Source organism: Melozone crissalis, unplaced genomic scaffold (genome assembly GCF_028551555.1).
Source record: "Melozone crissalis strain CALT ecotype California unplaced genomic scaffold, PUWL_Pcris_2 ptg000005l_1, whole genome shotgun sequence".
Classification (NCBI taxonomy): domain Eukaryota; kingdom Metazoa; phylum Chordata; class Aves; order Passeriformes; family Passerellidae; genus Melozone; species Melozone crissalis.
Genome location: NW_026535783.1, coordinates 53,226,523 through 53,243,733, shown reverse-complemented (window position 1 = coordinate 53,243,733; position 17,211 = coordinate 53,226,523). Strand labels below are relative to the sequence as shown.

Here is a 17,211-nt window from a genome sequence, read left to right as displayed (position 1 = left end):
GCCACTGAAGATGATGTTCTGCACTAGAAAAGTGGAATAATTACACCATCAGGTTACTGCATCTCAACTGCAGGGTGGTGATTTTCTTGTAGAAAAGCTGACTTACACATATTTCTGTTCTATTTTAGGGTTGAAAGACCTGAGCTCATCATGCCAGGGCAGTTAGTTTTTTGCATTTTAACATCAGCCTTGATCTACAAATGCAATTCCTGCTGATTTCTCTGTTGGATGTTGCAGAAAAAAATCACCTGAATGGTGATTTTTTAATATTATTAACTATTTTCCCCCAAAACCACCAAAATAAGAATATAAAACACACATTACAAAGCTTTTACAAACTTTCTGAGTAATGTCAAATCTATCACATGAGGATAATGACGTTTTAGTTAGAATCACAACTTCTAAGTGGACAACTTTTATTCTGTTATCCTAGAATACATAAATGCACTATCCCAATTCCAACAAAAAAATTCTAATATATCAAAATTAAGAAAATTTGAAATATATTGCTTTTCAGATCAGTGGCCAGCAGTAGCTTGGAAAACAAGGTATTAAAGCCAGAAAAGAGCTCATCAGGATAAGGCACAGTTAAAAGAGACAGGTGGTCCATACAAAGAGGTTTAACTTGGAATTGTCTAGGAAAAGAGCTGCAGGCTGAATTCCAGAAGTCTAATTTGTTTTTAGGCTTCATCAGTACAAAGCCCAGACATAATACAAATTCTCAGGTTATCATCTGAGTCAGGTGTTGAGAAATTACAGTATCTGTACTCACCTTATCTATCCTTTCCTCTCTTACCTGATATAACCAATCTGAGGTCTGTGCTGCAAGAACCAGCGATAGGAGACTTTGTCTTTCCACCCTACATTTCGGGGGTCCTTCCACAGCAGCCTGACCTGATCGTTGGTGTCCCCTGTGTGCCAGAGGGAGTTGCGGAGGTGCTCGCCTGGACCTGTCTTGGATTTCACAGCCTGCAAAAATACAATTTTCCAACACTGACCACAGAGAAAAGTCACTTTCAGGAGCCAAGATTTTTTTTTTTTTTAGTGAGGAGCAGGTCTGCAGAAGCATCCACCCTACTACTAACGGGCCCCTAACTTCTGTTCTACAGCCACAGTCACTGCCTACATGGACAAAGCAACCAGCTGGGTACCTGGACAAAAGAAAATGAGGCAATCGGACCAGTCAGGGTCAGAGCACAATCACTGCAGAGACTAAATGGTCCAGCTGATCAGGAAGGCAAGATTAAGTTCCTTAAAAACCAGTGCTCTTAAAAGGGCTGTGTGACAGCTGCCTGACTTAGCTATTTGGGCAGCAGTTGCCAACAACAGAGAACAGCAGTTGGGCAGCAGAGCTGACTGCAGTGCAGTGGCTTGGCTTATGCATGGCATGATGACCTAGCCTGTGGCCAGCACACGGCAGGATGGCACAGCCAGGCTGCAGTGAGCACTGTGTCCTTAGCCAGGAGCCACCACCAGTACCTTTAGCTGAATGCCGGGCTCTGCAACAGCTCGGAAGGGAGTCGCTTGCCAGTACGTCTGTTCCGTCTGTTTCCACATTACCACATAAAAGCTAGAGCTGTCTTGATAACCAAAAATAAAACCAGCATAGTCGTCATCTGTCACTGTGTTCACGTGAAAAGTGCCCTCAAAGTCAACGCCGTTAAAAGCTGTGTAACCTGAGAGTACACACAAGTTAAAAACAATTCTGCAGAACACATCTTCATATTCAGCATTTTCTGCTGGAAAACTTGAATCTCAGAAGACGCTACATACCAACAGCAAGACCAGGATCACTGTTCATAGTCTGCACAATTTCCATCCCCTGTAAGGGTAAATTCAGGGTGGTTAGCATGTGTGGTAAGCTGGATTGGCTAAGCCTTTTCTGGTCTCCCTGTAGCACCTCCTTCATCCCTCTCTTTTGTTTGCTCACAACATATCTTAGCTCTGAACTAAAATCAGAGAGAACTATAATCAAATAGTAATGTTTCAGCTGCTTGCACAGCCTGAGTCGGTAATGATTTGTTAGCTTTTCTAGTGCTGGTATTTTGATACTTTACATACTGGTATTTTGATACTTTCTTTCCCTACCACAGTCTTCTGGAAATCTGAATCTGGCCAAAACTGGGGTGCAGGGGAAGAGGGTTGTGGGAGGAAGAGCGCTTTTCCTAGGCTTAGCTCATACAGTTGGATCACAGAGCTCAGGATTAAACTGACTGCCAGGACTGTGTTAAGGAAGATGTGTACATCCCAGCTGGCTTGGCAGAGAGTTTTGCATTGGGAAAAAACTGCATGTTACCTGTGACTCGTAACACATTAGCCTCCTGGAAGGCTAAAATTTGTTAGTGTAAATAAGTTACTGGACTCCATCTAGGAGTACTGGAGTGCTCCGGGGTCCAGCACAGGGACAGGGACCTGTTGGAGCAAGTCCAGAGGGAGCCACAAAGATGATCAGAAGAAGGATGCAGCACCTATCTCCTATGAAGATAGGCTGAGATAACTGGGGTTTTTCAGCCTGGAAGAGAGAAGGCTTTGGGGTGACTTAACTGTGGCCTTCCAGTACTTGAAGGGAGCCTACCAGAAAGATGATAAAAGATCTTATTTTACCAAGAGCATGCAGAGACAGGACAAGGGACAATGGATTCAAAGGGCAAGTAAGTTTAGATTAAGTATGAGGGAAAACATTTTTATTGTCAGGGTTGTGAGGCACTGGAACACATTGCCCAGAGATGCTCCAAACCTGTAAGTGTTCAAGGCTGGCTGGAGCTCTCAGAAACCTGGTTAAGTGATGTGTGTCCCTGCTCATGGCAGGTTGGGGTTGGAATGTGATGAGCTTTGAGGTCTCTTCCAACCCAAACCATTCTATCATTCTATGAAATGCTCTGTTATTTAGCACATCAGACTTTTAAATTATGGAAGGATTAATGAAACTTGTTTGTTACAGAAATATTTCAACAGGGTAACACGTCTGCCTTCAGGCAGCAGTGAAATCCACCCAGAATAAGTTGGCCAGCATGTAGCTGGGAGCATTAGGAGCATCAATTTTGATAGCTTGAAGGCTATCAAAAGGAAAATTCCTTTGTTATTACTCCTGAAAATATTCCACTAACCAACACCTTCCACTTTTCACGTCTGCCAGAGGTCCAGCAACTACAGAGCTAATTGTGTTGCGGTTTTCAAATGATCTTTCTCAGACAGGTAACAAAGACCAAGTGTATTTTTACCTGGTTCAGAACCACCCAGTTGGGATCAATCTGTGCATCTCCCTCTGGGTCCAACACCACTGTCTGATAGGCCCTGAAGTCTGTCAAGGTGATCTCTGCATTCTCAGGGCACACATCAATCCGATCAATCACTGTATCCTGGTCAAAATCAGACTCACAGACATCACCAACTCCATCACCTGAATGCATAAGAGAAGCAAAGGAGATTTGTGGTACAGCAAGTAGTCACACTGCCCCAGCCACAGGATTAGGGTGTCCAAGAAGCAGGCAGAGTGTCAGCCCTGCTGGCTGTAGTGCCTGAGAGAGTGCCTCTGTTTTGGCTATAGGGCCAAATCAGTAGCCTGAGTGCTGCTGTTGTTCCTGGGATGAATGTATGCATTGGTAATGACAGTGTTGCATGCTGGTGCACTCATCTGGAGATGAATGCAGTGCCTGAGAATCAAAGTGGCTCCTTAAGGCCCATATTACCATTATCATCTTCCTGCCCCGGGTTGGGGACCAGCCTGCAGTTGTCAGGGCCCGGGGGCAAGAGATCAGGAATGCCATCATTATCATCATCCTCATCACACTCATCACCCAGCCCATCCTTATCTGTGTCCAGCTGGGAGCTGTTGATAACAGTAGGGCAGTTGTCTGTGCTGTCCTGGTGCCCATCACCGTCGCTGCAAGCACAGAAACAAAAAAGAAATGGTATGCCAGCATCAGCTCCTGCCTCTGCACAGGGAACAGCATGGACGCCTGAGGGGAAAACACACCAGGGGCAGCTCTGGAGCTGGAAGCAGACCAGTGGGCAACACAACCTGTTGTTGCTCAGGTGGCTGAACTGCAAGGAGAGCAGGAACAAAGAGACTCAGATAAGATAAGGCGGCAGGAAAGCAAAGGAGCCAGGAACTAAAAAAGACTCCAAGCCAGGACCTAAAAAAATACTCACAGAAAATAAAAATAAGCCTTACACGGTGTGGGAAACATACTGGAGCCCAAGACCCCGGTCAACATCCACTCCTGAAGGGCGTGTAAGGCATATCCAACAAGTGCAGTGTCACCAATCAAGAGGCACTCAGGAGACAGCAAGAGCTGGACACCTTGTGTCTCTTGTCTTATGTGGACATGTGCCTTGGTGCTCATGAACATACAGGTGTAAATGTGAATGAAGCTTTAGGAGAGACTCTACATGAGCACCTGAAATCAGACTTATTTAAATACAAGCACTGTTCTCACCCTCCTCCACAAAAAGTTTTTTGTGGTGGACTTGTCATCTGGTGGACTTGTCATGTGGTGGACTAACTGCCATGTTAGTGCTTGGACTCAATGGCCTTTAAGGTGTTTTCTAAACTAAATTATTGCATCCTGCAGGGGGGGACATACAGTAAGAAACAGAGGAAAGAGTCTGTAGCTCCTTCCAGGCCATGGCTGCATCAGCTGGTTACAGGGAAGGCACAGGGACATAGACTACCGAAGAGGGTTCAAGAAGTTATGGGGTGGCTACATAACTTTTCCATCCCAACTGTTAAATGCATCCCTGAAGAAAAACTGCTTGAAGTATGGTGTGTTTTGTACGCACACCAAAACCAAATTGCTTTCTAGCAATTAGCAGGCATGCTTTCCCTAATTGCTTCTTGTTAGCACAGGTGGAGCAGAAATTACCTGCAGCCAAATTAAAATCATGCTATGGCTTATAGGTAGGAATATTCCCAAATACCTCTCCTGCTTAAAAAATGTGCTTTAGTTTTAGGTCAGAGTAACCAATGTTTGCACAACACTGAAATAAAATGCAATAAGCACCCAGCCAAATTAAAATCATGCTATGGCTTATAGGTAGGAATATTCCCAAATACCTCTCCTGCTTAAAAAATGTGCTTTAGTTTTAGGTCAGAGTAACCAATGTTTGCACAACACTGAGATAAAATGCAATAAGCACCATCCATGTGTATGCAAGGTTAAGCATGTTTCACACAGGAAATGCTTCACACACATTAGTGAAGTTTATGGGGGCGGTAAAGCATTTTTTTAAAACAGGAAAAAGAACAAAGACATATCAACTTAAGAGTAAAATGCTGATGGCCTTGGCAGCTACTGGCCCAAGACTGGGAATGATCCCTACACAGGGATCCCTGCAGGTCCCTTCACAGACAGTAGCACCCACCAATGGCCCTGGGGCAGCTGTCTGTGGCTCATGAAATCCTGTGACAGCACAGGATTTATCATTTTCCTTGCCTCTTGCTGTAGGTAAGGTGCACATGGGAGAACCTGCCATCCCTTAAGGTGGTTATGCAGAAGCTGCTTCCAGAGAAGTGATGCAATTTGTCATGGGATGTGCTCCTGTGAATGCCCAAGGCATATGAATGCCATAGACAGAGGATCCTTGCCAGTCTTGCTGTGCTAAAGCAAAGGGGCTGCTCTGCGAGTGTTTTACACTTGATAACAGAATTTTGTTTCTGCAACACTAGGTTCTTAAGGAAATAAACAGAGCCCTTAACTGTGAAATTTCTGCTAAGGAAGCAGAGAAATAAAAGATGAATGAAAAACAAAGCAAAAATGGAGAGACAATTTCTCACTAAGAAGCTCTGAGCAGTGTTCTGGGTTTTACAGCCAGAGAACTGCTTGAACATCACTTCCACAGAACTCAGAGGAAGCCTGTGAATGGCTATAAGGGTGAAGGCACTCTAAGTGTACTACCACAGGAAAGGGAACAAACAAGGCTAATAAATACTAACACTGTTCTTGAAATAACATCTCTCAGCAATTAAATCCAGGCTAGCCTGAGGGATTACAGCTCTCCAGATCAGCAGCTTGCTTCAGCTCAGGACTAGCCTCCCTCACACCATACCTGTCCTGATTGGTATCACAGGAATCTCCAACCAGGTCATTGTCGACGTCCGACTGCAAGAGAGAACAGAGAAAGTTCCAGTATCAGCTGTCAAAAGCATCTATTTGCACAATTAAATCAAAACACAACCAAATCAAATACAACTAAAGTAAATGCATGAAAAGACATGCATTTTCTCTCTTGCATCATCCATCATGCATTTTCTCTCTTGCATCATCCAGAATGTATTTTCTCTCTTGCATCATGCATCTAACCAAAAATTCAGTTTTATTAAAGAAAAAAGACAGTGAATAAACACAGTTAAACTTAATTGAAGAGCTCAAGCAAGATTCCTCTGCTACTGAGAAGAAGTAATTCTCATTTCTAGCCAAGGTTTATATCTTAACCATCTTTAAAAATCTACTATGTTTCTCTATGGTTTCCAACATTTTTCTTTAGTCACAGGGGGTGAAATCAGAATTCCTACCCATGAAAAGTTACAGTGATTTCTCACCTAGGAGCACTAGGAGAAAGTTTTGGTAAATAAGGACACCAGGATTTTTGTCTTGATTAAAGAAATATCAAGGATAACTAAATCACAGCCCTGTGTGGAGTCTGACACTGAACTCTGTGGGACTGGAGCCCATTTCAGAGCATGAGAGTAGAAGATACATGCTGGACAGAGGTCCTAACAACATCCCAAACGGTGAGAGTACAACTGCTGGCTCCCCCTTGTCACATCAGGAGAGTCAGCAGGTCTGTAAAACTCTCCTGAATACCTAAATATATACTATATATTATATTATCCAAGAAATACACTTTATTATTAAAATACAAACACTATGGCTGCATGGGTTGCTTCATTCTCTTGCACCTTTTTAGGCCTCAGCAGTCCTTGTCCCTAAACAAGAATAGTGTTTCCTTCTGCCTGCTAACCTGGCTTGGGTTGCTGATTGTAGGGCAGCTGTCACAGGCATCACCAACACCGTCATTATCTGTGTCCTCCTGGTCTTCATTGGGGATCCTCTGACAATTATCCAAAAGGTTCTTAACACCTAGAGTAAAGCGGATTGTGTGTTAGAGACAATTTCCATATTTGTCCACACTGGACAATATAAACATTAAAATAGTAAAGACACTTTTGAGCAACTACTTAATGAAATGCAATTTTTTAAAAATATGTAATTCCTACAATGAAATTATAAGTCTGCACATAAGTTAATCTTCCTTATGTGTGCATCACTCATTTAGTAGTAGTTAGGAACATCTCACTAAAGCACAGCTGTCCACCCCATCACACCCTTTAATTACACACAATTAATTCTTATCCTGTTCCTGTATCACAACTTGCAGGACGGGACATTCCACTTTTTAAATTATATTTGAAGAGGTGTGAGTTTTTCACTTCTTTCAAGCCTCCTACAGCAATGAAAATAGTATGTTATGTAGCTCTGGGTACCAGTGACTGGCAGTCACTGGACGCCCTGGAAAGTCTGTACCTTTAATGAAATGCTGAATGATCAACAACCTTAACTTCTATATGAAACATGGCTTGGCTTCTCTGTTACAGTGTACAGTGCTTCCAATGCAGGCTAAGATATGTATTAACTAAATTAAAAGGATTAAAGCCAAAAGTTTCATGAAGAAAGACTGTGTTACAGCTGGTAACATGAAATCTCCTAACGTGCAGCACACTCTGGGAAAATCTGAATGATATCAGAGAAGCTGAAAGTAAAAAATCACCAACCATCTCCATCCATGTCATCATCACATGCATCTCCTTTCCCATCACCATCTGTGTCCCTCTGGTCATTATTCAGGACATTACGGCAGTTGTCACAAGCATCTCCGAAGATATCTTGGTCACTGTTTCTCTGGTTAACATTAGGAACCAAGACGCAGTTATCCTGCAAAAGACACAGAATCAGACTTCAGTCCGGCCATGAATCTTTAATTTCTACTTCAGTTGATTAATAAAACTCTTGTATTTATTTCTACTTCTGAAAAAAAAAAGTGTGAGCAGTTTTGACATTTTATGTCAATATTAGCTCTGGATCAGATTTCACTTGCTCCCTCAAAGCTCTGCTTTGAACCACACTGTGGGAACCCTAATGACAAACACCCAGCACCATAATGTTTTACTTATAACTTGATTTCTGATTCTCATTTTGCATGGGTGCATGGTGAGGAACCTGAGTTTTTTCGCGTGGTCCTTCTCAAAAGCTGCAGTTCAGAGACTCTGACAAGCTTTGCAGATGCTCTCAGTGAAAGGCCATTGCCCCCTTCTGGTACAGACTAGCTGGAAAATGGGGAAAGAACTTCTTGATGCAAAAAGGCATCAGTTTTTGTTTGGTTTTGGTGGGCTTGTTTCAAGAAAGTTGCTATTGACTTTAAAGTCCACCAGGAGTTATACGGAGAAAACTTTATGTCAAAGTGGTATAAAATTTCTACACCTATCCAGCACATACATGACCTCATCCCCATTGCCCATAGAAAAGACTAATAGAAACAATATAGGAATTACTTTATTATGAAGGTGCTGAACCTGCAAATAGACTTACAGTTGTACGAGGATTTAATTTTTTCGTTTTAAAACATTAATAAAACTAGTTGATTTAAACTAGCAGAATTTAGCATGGAACTCTGTGGCAAAACAGCCTGAGAAAGACCCTCTGTGACTGCTAGTCTGTCCCAGACCCTCTATGACTGCTGGTGTGCCCTAGTTCCAGGTGGACATTTGTACTCTGGATAACACATTCTTGTTGGCTTGGGAGCACATTAAGCAGTATCAGTCAATGATCTCAATATAGAACAACGGTTGGCTTGTAAGAATACAGGGTGAAAACAAAACAGCTTTTCCAATCTGATGTGTCCTCTAATATATTCTGCTGAGTGTACCCACGTGGAAACCTCTTCTGCTTTGCGGACACGATCCAAAGCTTTTCAAGTTATTGGCAAGACACACATTCATTTATGTGGGTTTTGGATCCCTGATGAAATGTGTTGTCAGGTCAACCTGCTCTTTAAATAGAAAGATGTTAATGCAAGAATGTTCCTGAAGTCATGTTGTGGGAGACTGTGACAGAAAGACACAAGCTCTATACAAAAAGCTCTATAATTAAATGACAAAAGGTAGTAACAGAGGATACAAATGTGGGATTTAAGGCTGTGTGGTTTAAATCTTATAAGAATGAGCATTATATAAAAGAATTTAAGGGGCCACTGACAGTGACGGGTATGTAAAATCTCTGGCAAACAGTAGTGAGTCAGATTTCAGAGTCACTTCCCACTGCAGCAGTGGGAAATCCTTCTGTTGGCACAGACCCCTGCATCCTGATCTATACACAGCACCTGCTCATTGGGAATGCCATCTCCATCTGCATCGTCATCACAGGCATCTCCAATCCCATCACCATCAGCATCTTCTTGTCCAGAGTTTGGGACAAATCTGCAATTGTCCTAGACAGAAAAGGAGACAAGTCTGATGTTCTAGAGGTAAACTGGATGTCTTCATAATTTGAATTTTTTCTATTATTAATTATTAAAAATTAATCATCAAATTAAATAGAATTCAGTCACCTGAATAAAAGATGAATACACTGAGTCATATTTCTTTTAGTCTTCCTCTTTATCCTTTCATGCTCTGAATTATTACAGAATTAAGAAAGCATTTCTTACCTTTCTGCAGTTTTCAGCAGAGCATGAGAGTTCTTCATTAGGGTAGCCATCAATGTCAACATCTTTTCCACAAATATAACCATCACCAGCCCAGCCAATGCCACACTATCAATAAAACATCATAGCAGTACTATCAAAAGGTTAATGAGTCACTGTAGAAATATTCAAAAAGGAAAACTCACACCAGTCTTGAAAGCAGCAGTATATCGAAGTCATTGCCAGACACTGAAGTACAATGAGATACAGAAACCTTTGAAACAAAGGTTTTCTTTCCACATTGAGAGATGCTACAGTGTATCCAGACATTGCCAGAAAGAGCTACAATTTGATATTAACTGGAATGTGTGCCTGTCGCACCTAATGATTTCAGTGGGAGCTGTCTGTAAGATTTCTTATAGACACTGGCCAGGAATTAATTTTGGCTCCTCGCTGGCAGGTTGAGTAAAAGAAAAGAGCAACTAGATAGAGTCTGCACCTAGCATCTGGGCACGGGACACATGGTTAGATGAGATGACTGTTTTGTTCACTACCTCAAGTACACATCTGCAACTAGAGGAAGTTTTAAGAGAAAACTCTATTGGCAATTACTAAGTTTGCATGCTGCTAAACAAATGCATCTGCACACAAGTTTCTCCTAGCCAATTTTAAATTATTGCTGTTTCAAACCAACACATCATTTGTGTTGAAGACGTATGCTAAGAATTGCATGTCAAAATCTGACCTTCCCTTAAAACCAGGACTTGCCCACTACAAGTATCTAGGCATCTTCCCATTACAGCATGGACTTAAAATATCCTATTACTTATCTTTGAAACAGATGCACTTAAAAATGAGACCAAAGCAAGTGCCAGCAAAAGCATGCTCTGTACCCAAATTTAGGACACAGGATTAGTCTCTTGCTTTACGCTGCAAGATGGAAAAACTAAATAATATACTTCAGTATATTCTTTACAGTGGAAGTTCATAAGCTACTTGTGCTCCTCTGCCCCCTTGGCTGGTCAGCCTCGTACAGCCTCCCTGTGCCTGGAATCTGTCCTCTCACTTTAGAAAACATCATCTCTACCAGCAAGCAAATACAGACACGTTGGCTATGCAGAGAGGATCCTTACTCACAGCTATGTAGCTGAGCACCAGGAGAGGAATTTGTCCTTGTGATGTCTTCTCTAGAGTGACACTTGACAGTCATTTCTGAGGGGACTACACAAAGTCTACAAAAGTGATTCCTAAAGATCTAATTACACAGGCACAGTGAATATGATACATTAATATGCCTGCTTTACAGACATGTGGCAAGAACAAAACAATTGCAAGCCAGTTTTCACAGCTTGCCAGTGTGCCATAATTAGTAAAACATCCAACTGTATAAAATGACCACAAAGCCGTTCTCATTTCCAGCCTAAAAATGGTTGGATTTCACTGTAAAAATGCATGAATTAATGAACTCACAATACATGTCACCTCTCCTCTCCTCTCCTCAATACAACGGGCATGGATGCTGCATGGATTGAGGGCTCGATTCCTACAGCTCCGTTCAGCCTGGCATCCCCTGGTTTGGTCCCCTGTATATCCTGGTTTGCACTGGCCACAGTGGTAAGACCCCTATAAGAACAAGAAGCCATTAGCCAGCCTTTTAATTGTACTTTTTTCCTTTTTAAAGCAAGCACAAGAGCAAGATTCAAGTCATACTGTTTATGCTGTGCAAGTGTACTTTTTCATCCATTGAGGCCTCTTGTACTGTAAACAAACTTAATTTTCTACAGGAAAATGATATTTGGCTCCCAGAGTGCATGCTGGAAAACACACTCAACTCTTGTCTGTTTAGACCAGTGTTTTGTTAAGCCAGAGAAAAGTAATGTAGCAGCAAAAGCTTCTTCATGATGCCTTGTCATTGCCAGCATCACCCTGCACTTCTTCCAAGTGAAACTTTGTGCAAAACTTGAAGCATCAGCTGATTAATCATCAGGGGATGATCTTATTTCACTGTAAAGCACACCTATCAGTCTATCAACTGGGGCCAAATTTTAATCAAAGAGAGATAAGAAAGTTCATCATATCTTTGTCCAGTTTTATTTTTAAGCTAAAATGTTTTTAAGCCAATTTAAGATCCAAATCTTCTTCTTCAGAAAAGAATTCTGTATCTGAAGACACAGCGATCCTCATTTACACTGCAACAAGAACATCCATGTAAGTTTTTGCTATGGTTTACCATGACACATGCATATGTATTTCATATGTATTACTCTCTTGTATTAACAGACACAAAGGAGCTAAGCCAAGGAATCTCATTATGTGGTGAGTTAATCCCCATATGAGATATAAACAGATAAATGCAGATAAAGCGAGATCTTCTTTAGGCATCCAAACCATTCTTGTCTCACATTCCTGTAGATCTGTAACTTAAGACATAAAAGTTAATTGAGCACAATCTTTTTGTCTTGTGGAGAATGATTATCTTTTGACATATCAAGGGACAGAAATGGGCGGATCTCAGACAAACATGTGCATCCAACCATTGGTGCAACTGAGCTGCTTCATACAACTTCACTCTTCGTGTACAAAGTCTGTTGGAAGAACTGTCAGGACTGTCATAGTCCACCATTACAGAGAAATCTACTTACTGCTCAGATGGGCATTATCTTTTATCCCCATTCCTAATTTTGTTACAAATTTAACTCTGTTCTGTCTGCATACTTTCAGGATGAAGATGAAAATAAACAATAAAATAATCCTTGGGTGATACAAATGGTATGGCTTATTTAAAACACACCAGCCTATGCACTTCATCCTAATGGACGCCAGGGTAGTATATTCTGGAGTCTGCTGAATTTGCTTGGTATATTCTGTCCTATATCAAGCTCTGGTATGCATTAAAATAGCCTCTTAGGTGGCATTTCCAGACCAGACTGTTTCTGAAGGGATACAGGATTAGGAACCCCACACTGCTTTGTTTGGACAGACGGCAGGACACTTGGTGCCTGCCCTCTGCTGACAGGGCCCAGTGGCTTCCCAAAGAAGCTCCATGTCTAGTCATGCAGTAAGATACAAAATGTGACAGTGAATGTTCTAGATATTAAAAAAAAGATACAAACACACTGAACAGTGAAAGCAGCCTTACCAAAACAAGCTTATTCTCAAGGAAAAATAACATTGAACACAAACGGCAGCCTCAACGATGCCTTGCTGCAGAAAGGCCCACCCCTACACCTGAAGGATACTTTTAACCTTTCTCCTGCTATGAAGAAACCCTGTGGCATGTCCAGGACAACCAGAGAATCAGGCCAAGCCAGCACAGATTTATGAAAGTTGGGTCCTGCTTGTTCTGTAACAGGGCGACCTGCTCAGTGGATGAGCCTCTGACACCATTTCCCACAGCAATCCCCCAGGGCAGCAGCTGTTGGCTTGGACAGGTGTACTATTCATGAGCTGAAAAATGTCTGGATAGCCAGGCCCAGAGAGTGGTGCTGAGCAGAGTTACATCCAGCTGTTCAGTCCAGTCTTCAGTCCAGTTCAGTGCTCATCCAGGTGTTCAGTCACCACTGCAGTTCCACAAGGCAGCTCCACAGGCTGGGGCAGAGTGGCTGGAAAGGACCTGGGGGTGCTGGTGACAGCAGCTGAACATGAGCCAGGCTGTGCCCAGGTGGCCAAGAAGGGAAATGGCATCCTGGCCTGGATCAGCAATGGTGTGGCCAGCAGGGCCAGGGCAGGGATTGTCCCCCTGTGCTGGGCCCTGCTGAGGTCACACCTGGAATCCTGTGTTCAGTTTTGGGTTCTTCACTACAAGAAAGATACTGAAGTGCTGGAATGAGTCAGAGAAGGGCAACAAAACTGGTGAAGGGTCTGGAGGACAAGTCCTCTGAGGAGAGGCTGAGGGAGCTGGGGGTATTTAGCCTGAGAAAAGGAGCCTCGGGGGGGACCTTATCACTCCACAAGTACCAGAATGGACACAATAGATGGGTGAGTAGTGTTCAGGTTTTTTCTCCCAGGTAAGAAGTGATAAGACAAGAAGAAATGGCCTCAGATCTTCAGGCCCTCTCAGGTCAGCAGAGATTAAGATTGAATAGTAGCAAGAATTTATTTTCACAAAGAATTATCAAGCATTGAAACAGGTTGCCCAGCAGAGTGGTGGACTCACTATTCTTGAAAGTGTTCAAAATAGGTGTGGATGTAACACTTGTAGTGGCGGGATTGTCAGTGCTGTGTTAAGAGTTGGACTTGGCCTTAAGGGTCTTTTCTATCATAAATGAATATATGATCATGTAATTCTATGTCCAGCTTGCTTCATAGCATTAAAGTGGACGTATGCTCTTCTTATTGGATCCTAACACCTTTCAAACCATTTTTACTTCTCCTATACTTGCACTCCTGGGTTTAATACATATGGCATTAACCTTTTACAAATTGCAGCTCTCTTTGTTTCCATTTATTTAGAGGGATAGCTGTTATTCTATGCATAACTCCTATAAAGAGAGCACCCAGGGGAACAGCTTGTTGCCAGAGTTCTCAGGAGGCAGGAGATAAGGCAAGCAAAGGTTCAGTCTTTCAGAGGAGGTTTTTTGCAACAACATACCCATAAACACACATTGCTGGATGGCATGGAGAGAAGAGCTCCTGCTCTTGAGGGAAAGTGATAAGGATACAATTCAGATGAATGTGTTCATGACAAATCAAATATTGATTTTTTTATTATTAGCTAGGAAAAGAGAAAAGGCTTCTTTGATTTATAAGAAGAAAAAAATTTGCATTATTAAATGGTCTTTCATCAGACCCATAAATCCAAGCCTAGTCTCATGGTATTTTAAAACAATTGATTTTTTTAAAGGCATAAATGAAAAGATGCTTACCAAAGTGTTTATGCAATGGGAATTTGGAACACAGAGTCCATGTCCTCCATTCTGACATTCATCAATATCTAAGCAGACCTAGCAATAAACCAAATCCAGAAATAATAAAATTAAGTAAATTTATTGAGATCAAAGACTGAAGAAACAACACCAAAGTTTAAGACTAGAAAAGAGATGTAGCCTCTGCTGAAACTGCTGTCAGAATGTCACTGACATTATCCATAGGCTAACTTTCCAAGCCCTAAAGAAACAGAAAATTTCAACTTTAGGATGTGCTCTGGTTCATACAGAAGAGTTTACACAAAAACTGTGTTCCCATTCTAGGGTGCTTACAGAAATATGCAAAAATATTACCGTAAAATAGGCCTTTTTAATAATTTTCTTTCTAGTTCAAAGCCAGTTTACAGAACCCCCTGAGGCTGATCAGAGATACTTACAAAGATGACGACATTTTTTCTTGTCTCTATGCCAGTCAAGAGAATTAGATTGTTAATACTCCCATTAAAGCTGTGCAAACACAATTCAGATCTCTAACTGAAACACTCTGAGCTCTGCCTAACAGCATAAGGCAATTGTGGAACAACTGAAAAATAAATACCATTCAATACAGATGCACCGCTAATATAAAACCAGCACCTCGCAATGGAGGTTGCCATGGAGGTGCTACCACTCACCTGCTTATTGCTCTTGGCATAGCTGAGTCCTATCCCTTGCACAGCTTGTCCCGTGTATCCTGGAGGACAGGTCTCACAGCGGAAACCTGGAGCAGTGTTCACACATCGCACACCAGGGAAGCAAGGGTTGTAACGACACTGCAAAGAAAAAATGAACCAAGCACATGTTCGTGCTTCACTAACATCCAAACTCTTGACTGTGAGTACAGACCTCTCACCAAAGGCAATGCTACATTCAACATCTGTATGTCCTCTGTTCAGAGAGGGCCTAGAGAGGAAACCGTCTCTGCAGGTACCTCTGACCTCAGTAAGTCTTCAGCTATCTCTGTAATTTAAATCTCATTTGCAACCTTCTGTTACAGCCTGTAGTAGATGTCCTAAACTCTCATCCTGAATCCTTCTTTTAGCTGGGAAGATTCAGATCCCTTGGAGGCTGAAGACCACAATATTAGGAAAGCCACATAACTCCAAGCCTCCAAACACCCCTTCTAATGTGTTTTGTACACACAGAAGTGGCAGCAGCATTTTCCTTCATTTCTATTTGGACAAATCTCACAGCCAAGGAAGGAATCCAAACATAAGCCAGATGAGCAGGAATGTGTCAGTGGCATCCACACATTTCTAGACTGGAGGCCCACAGACAATCCTTGGAACTGCTCCCAAAATATCACATGGTCCACAAAATCACCCTTGGCCTGAAGGCACCATTCACTTCATTGCTTTATGCAGTTTTTCAAAACAGCTGTGACCGATTTCACCGGTCTTGTGGGTGCCAATGTGGGAAACACATCCCACATTACTGCCTTTCCAACATCACCAACTAGCTGCTAGGTAATGTTTATAAAAGTACCAAAACCATCAACATGCCATCCTGCTGCACAGGGCTCAAAGACAACAATGAATGAGTAACATCACAAAAGAATACAAAAAAGTTTTTAAAAATGCCTTTTTTTCCTTCTTTCCATCACTAAGAGAAAAATTTATGCAAGATGGAGGGAGACCAAACCAGACAATACACACCTACAAGAGACCTACAACTTGTAACCAAACACACACACACATGGAAGCAAGAAAAGACATGTTTAATATCAAAGTGTGTTTGACAGAAAGATTTGTTAATAGTACATCAGTCAGTAATACGAGGAAAATGGCAAACCGAGGACAGACATTTTGTGTCTCCTTATTTTGCTGTGGATTCTTTGTTGTAGGCAGCAGAGGGCACCCAAATTACACAGCACAGAGAGCAGAGCTGCAGCTCCCAAGATAATGGGCACCAGAATACCAAAGCAATGTCTTCAAAATGGTAATGAACTAGGGACGGTACTACAGAGAAATTGACACCGACAGGGAAGATGATGGCAGATCTTAGGGATCTTCCGTATTTGTCTTTGCCAGAACTTGTACAATACTTTCTTTTTAAATGCCTATTATCAGGAAGTACAGAAATAGCTCGTTCATAAAATGCTTTAAATAAATTTAAAAAAAAACCAAAACCAACCAAGCAAACAAAAAAACTTTCCTGCATATCAGCTAACTCAGGAAAACAAGTACCATGACACATCCCTCTCATAAGACAATTCAAAATGATTGATATTTATTGCTTCTTTATTTTTCCCTGTGCAACTCTAAGTAAAAATCCAGCTGATTAAGCAGGTATTTCCTGGTGAACAAAACTGCTCTTGACAAGCTGGCATTTTAAAGGCAGTGTCCAAATAAAGATCTCATAATAAGAAAGACTTTATGATATGATTTTGACAAAAATTCCTTGCTGTTTCTAATGTGAAAGCAGGTCGTCTGTCATGTGGAATGGTGGCAGGAAGATGAAGGTACATGAATCTCCAGTGATCAGAGCCTGACTGGTAACAGACAACCACTATAATATCAAGCCATCATAAACCAGTCTCTGTTTCTTTTTCCACCACTGCTGTAATGGGTAGAGTCGCTCCTGAAAATGGCAGGGAGGAGATTATTGTCATGCTTTGCCTCAGTCT

At 41.9% G+C, this 17,211-nt stretch overlaps 1 protein-coding gene across 1 annotated transcript in view; it reads right to left on the bottom strand.

The window, feature by feature from the left end:
* THBS4 (thrombospondin 4) overlaps positions 1 to 17,211 on the bottom strand; it is a 35,140-nt gene that overhangs the window by 3,406 nt on the left and 14,523 nt on the right. The window contains exons 7-19 of the mRNA XM_054283599.1: positions 15,221 to 15,358; positions 14,547 to 14,624; positions 11,152 to 11,304; positions 9,706 to 9,810; positions 9,379 to 9,486; positions 7,775 to 7,934; positions 6,964 to 7,082; positions 6,049 to 6,101; positions 3,690 to 3,883; positions 3,222 to 3,400; positions 1,774 to 1,822; positions 1,480 to 1,676; positions 797 to 969 (exon numbers count right to left, since the gene is read on the bottom strand). Of these exons, the coding sequence (XP_054139574.1) occupies positions 797 to 969; positions 1,480 to 1,676; positions 1,774 to 1,822; positions 3,222 to 3,400; positions 3,690 to 3,883; positions 6,049 to 6,101; positions 6,964 to 7,082; positions 7,775 to 7,934; positions 9,379 to 9,486; positions 9,706 to 9,810; positions 11,152 to 11,304; positions 14,547 to 14,624; positions 15,221 to 15,358 (1,706 nt within the window). The remainder of the gene's footprint in view (positions 1 to 796; positions 970 to 1,479; positions 1,677 to 1,773; positions 1,823 to 3,221; positions 3,401 to 3,689; positions 3,884 to 6,048; positions 6,102 to 6,963; positions 7,083 to 7,774; positions 7,935 to 9,378; positions 9,487 to 9,705; positions 9,811 to 11,151; positions 11,305 to 14,546; positions 14,625 to 15,220; positions 15,359 to 17,211) is intronic.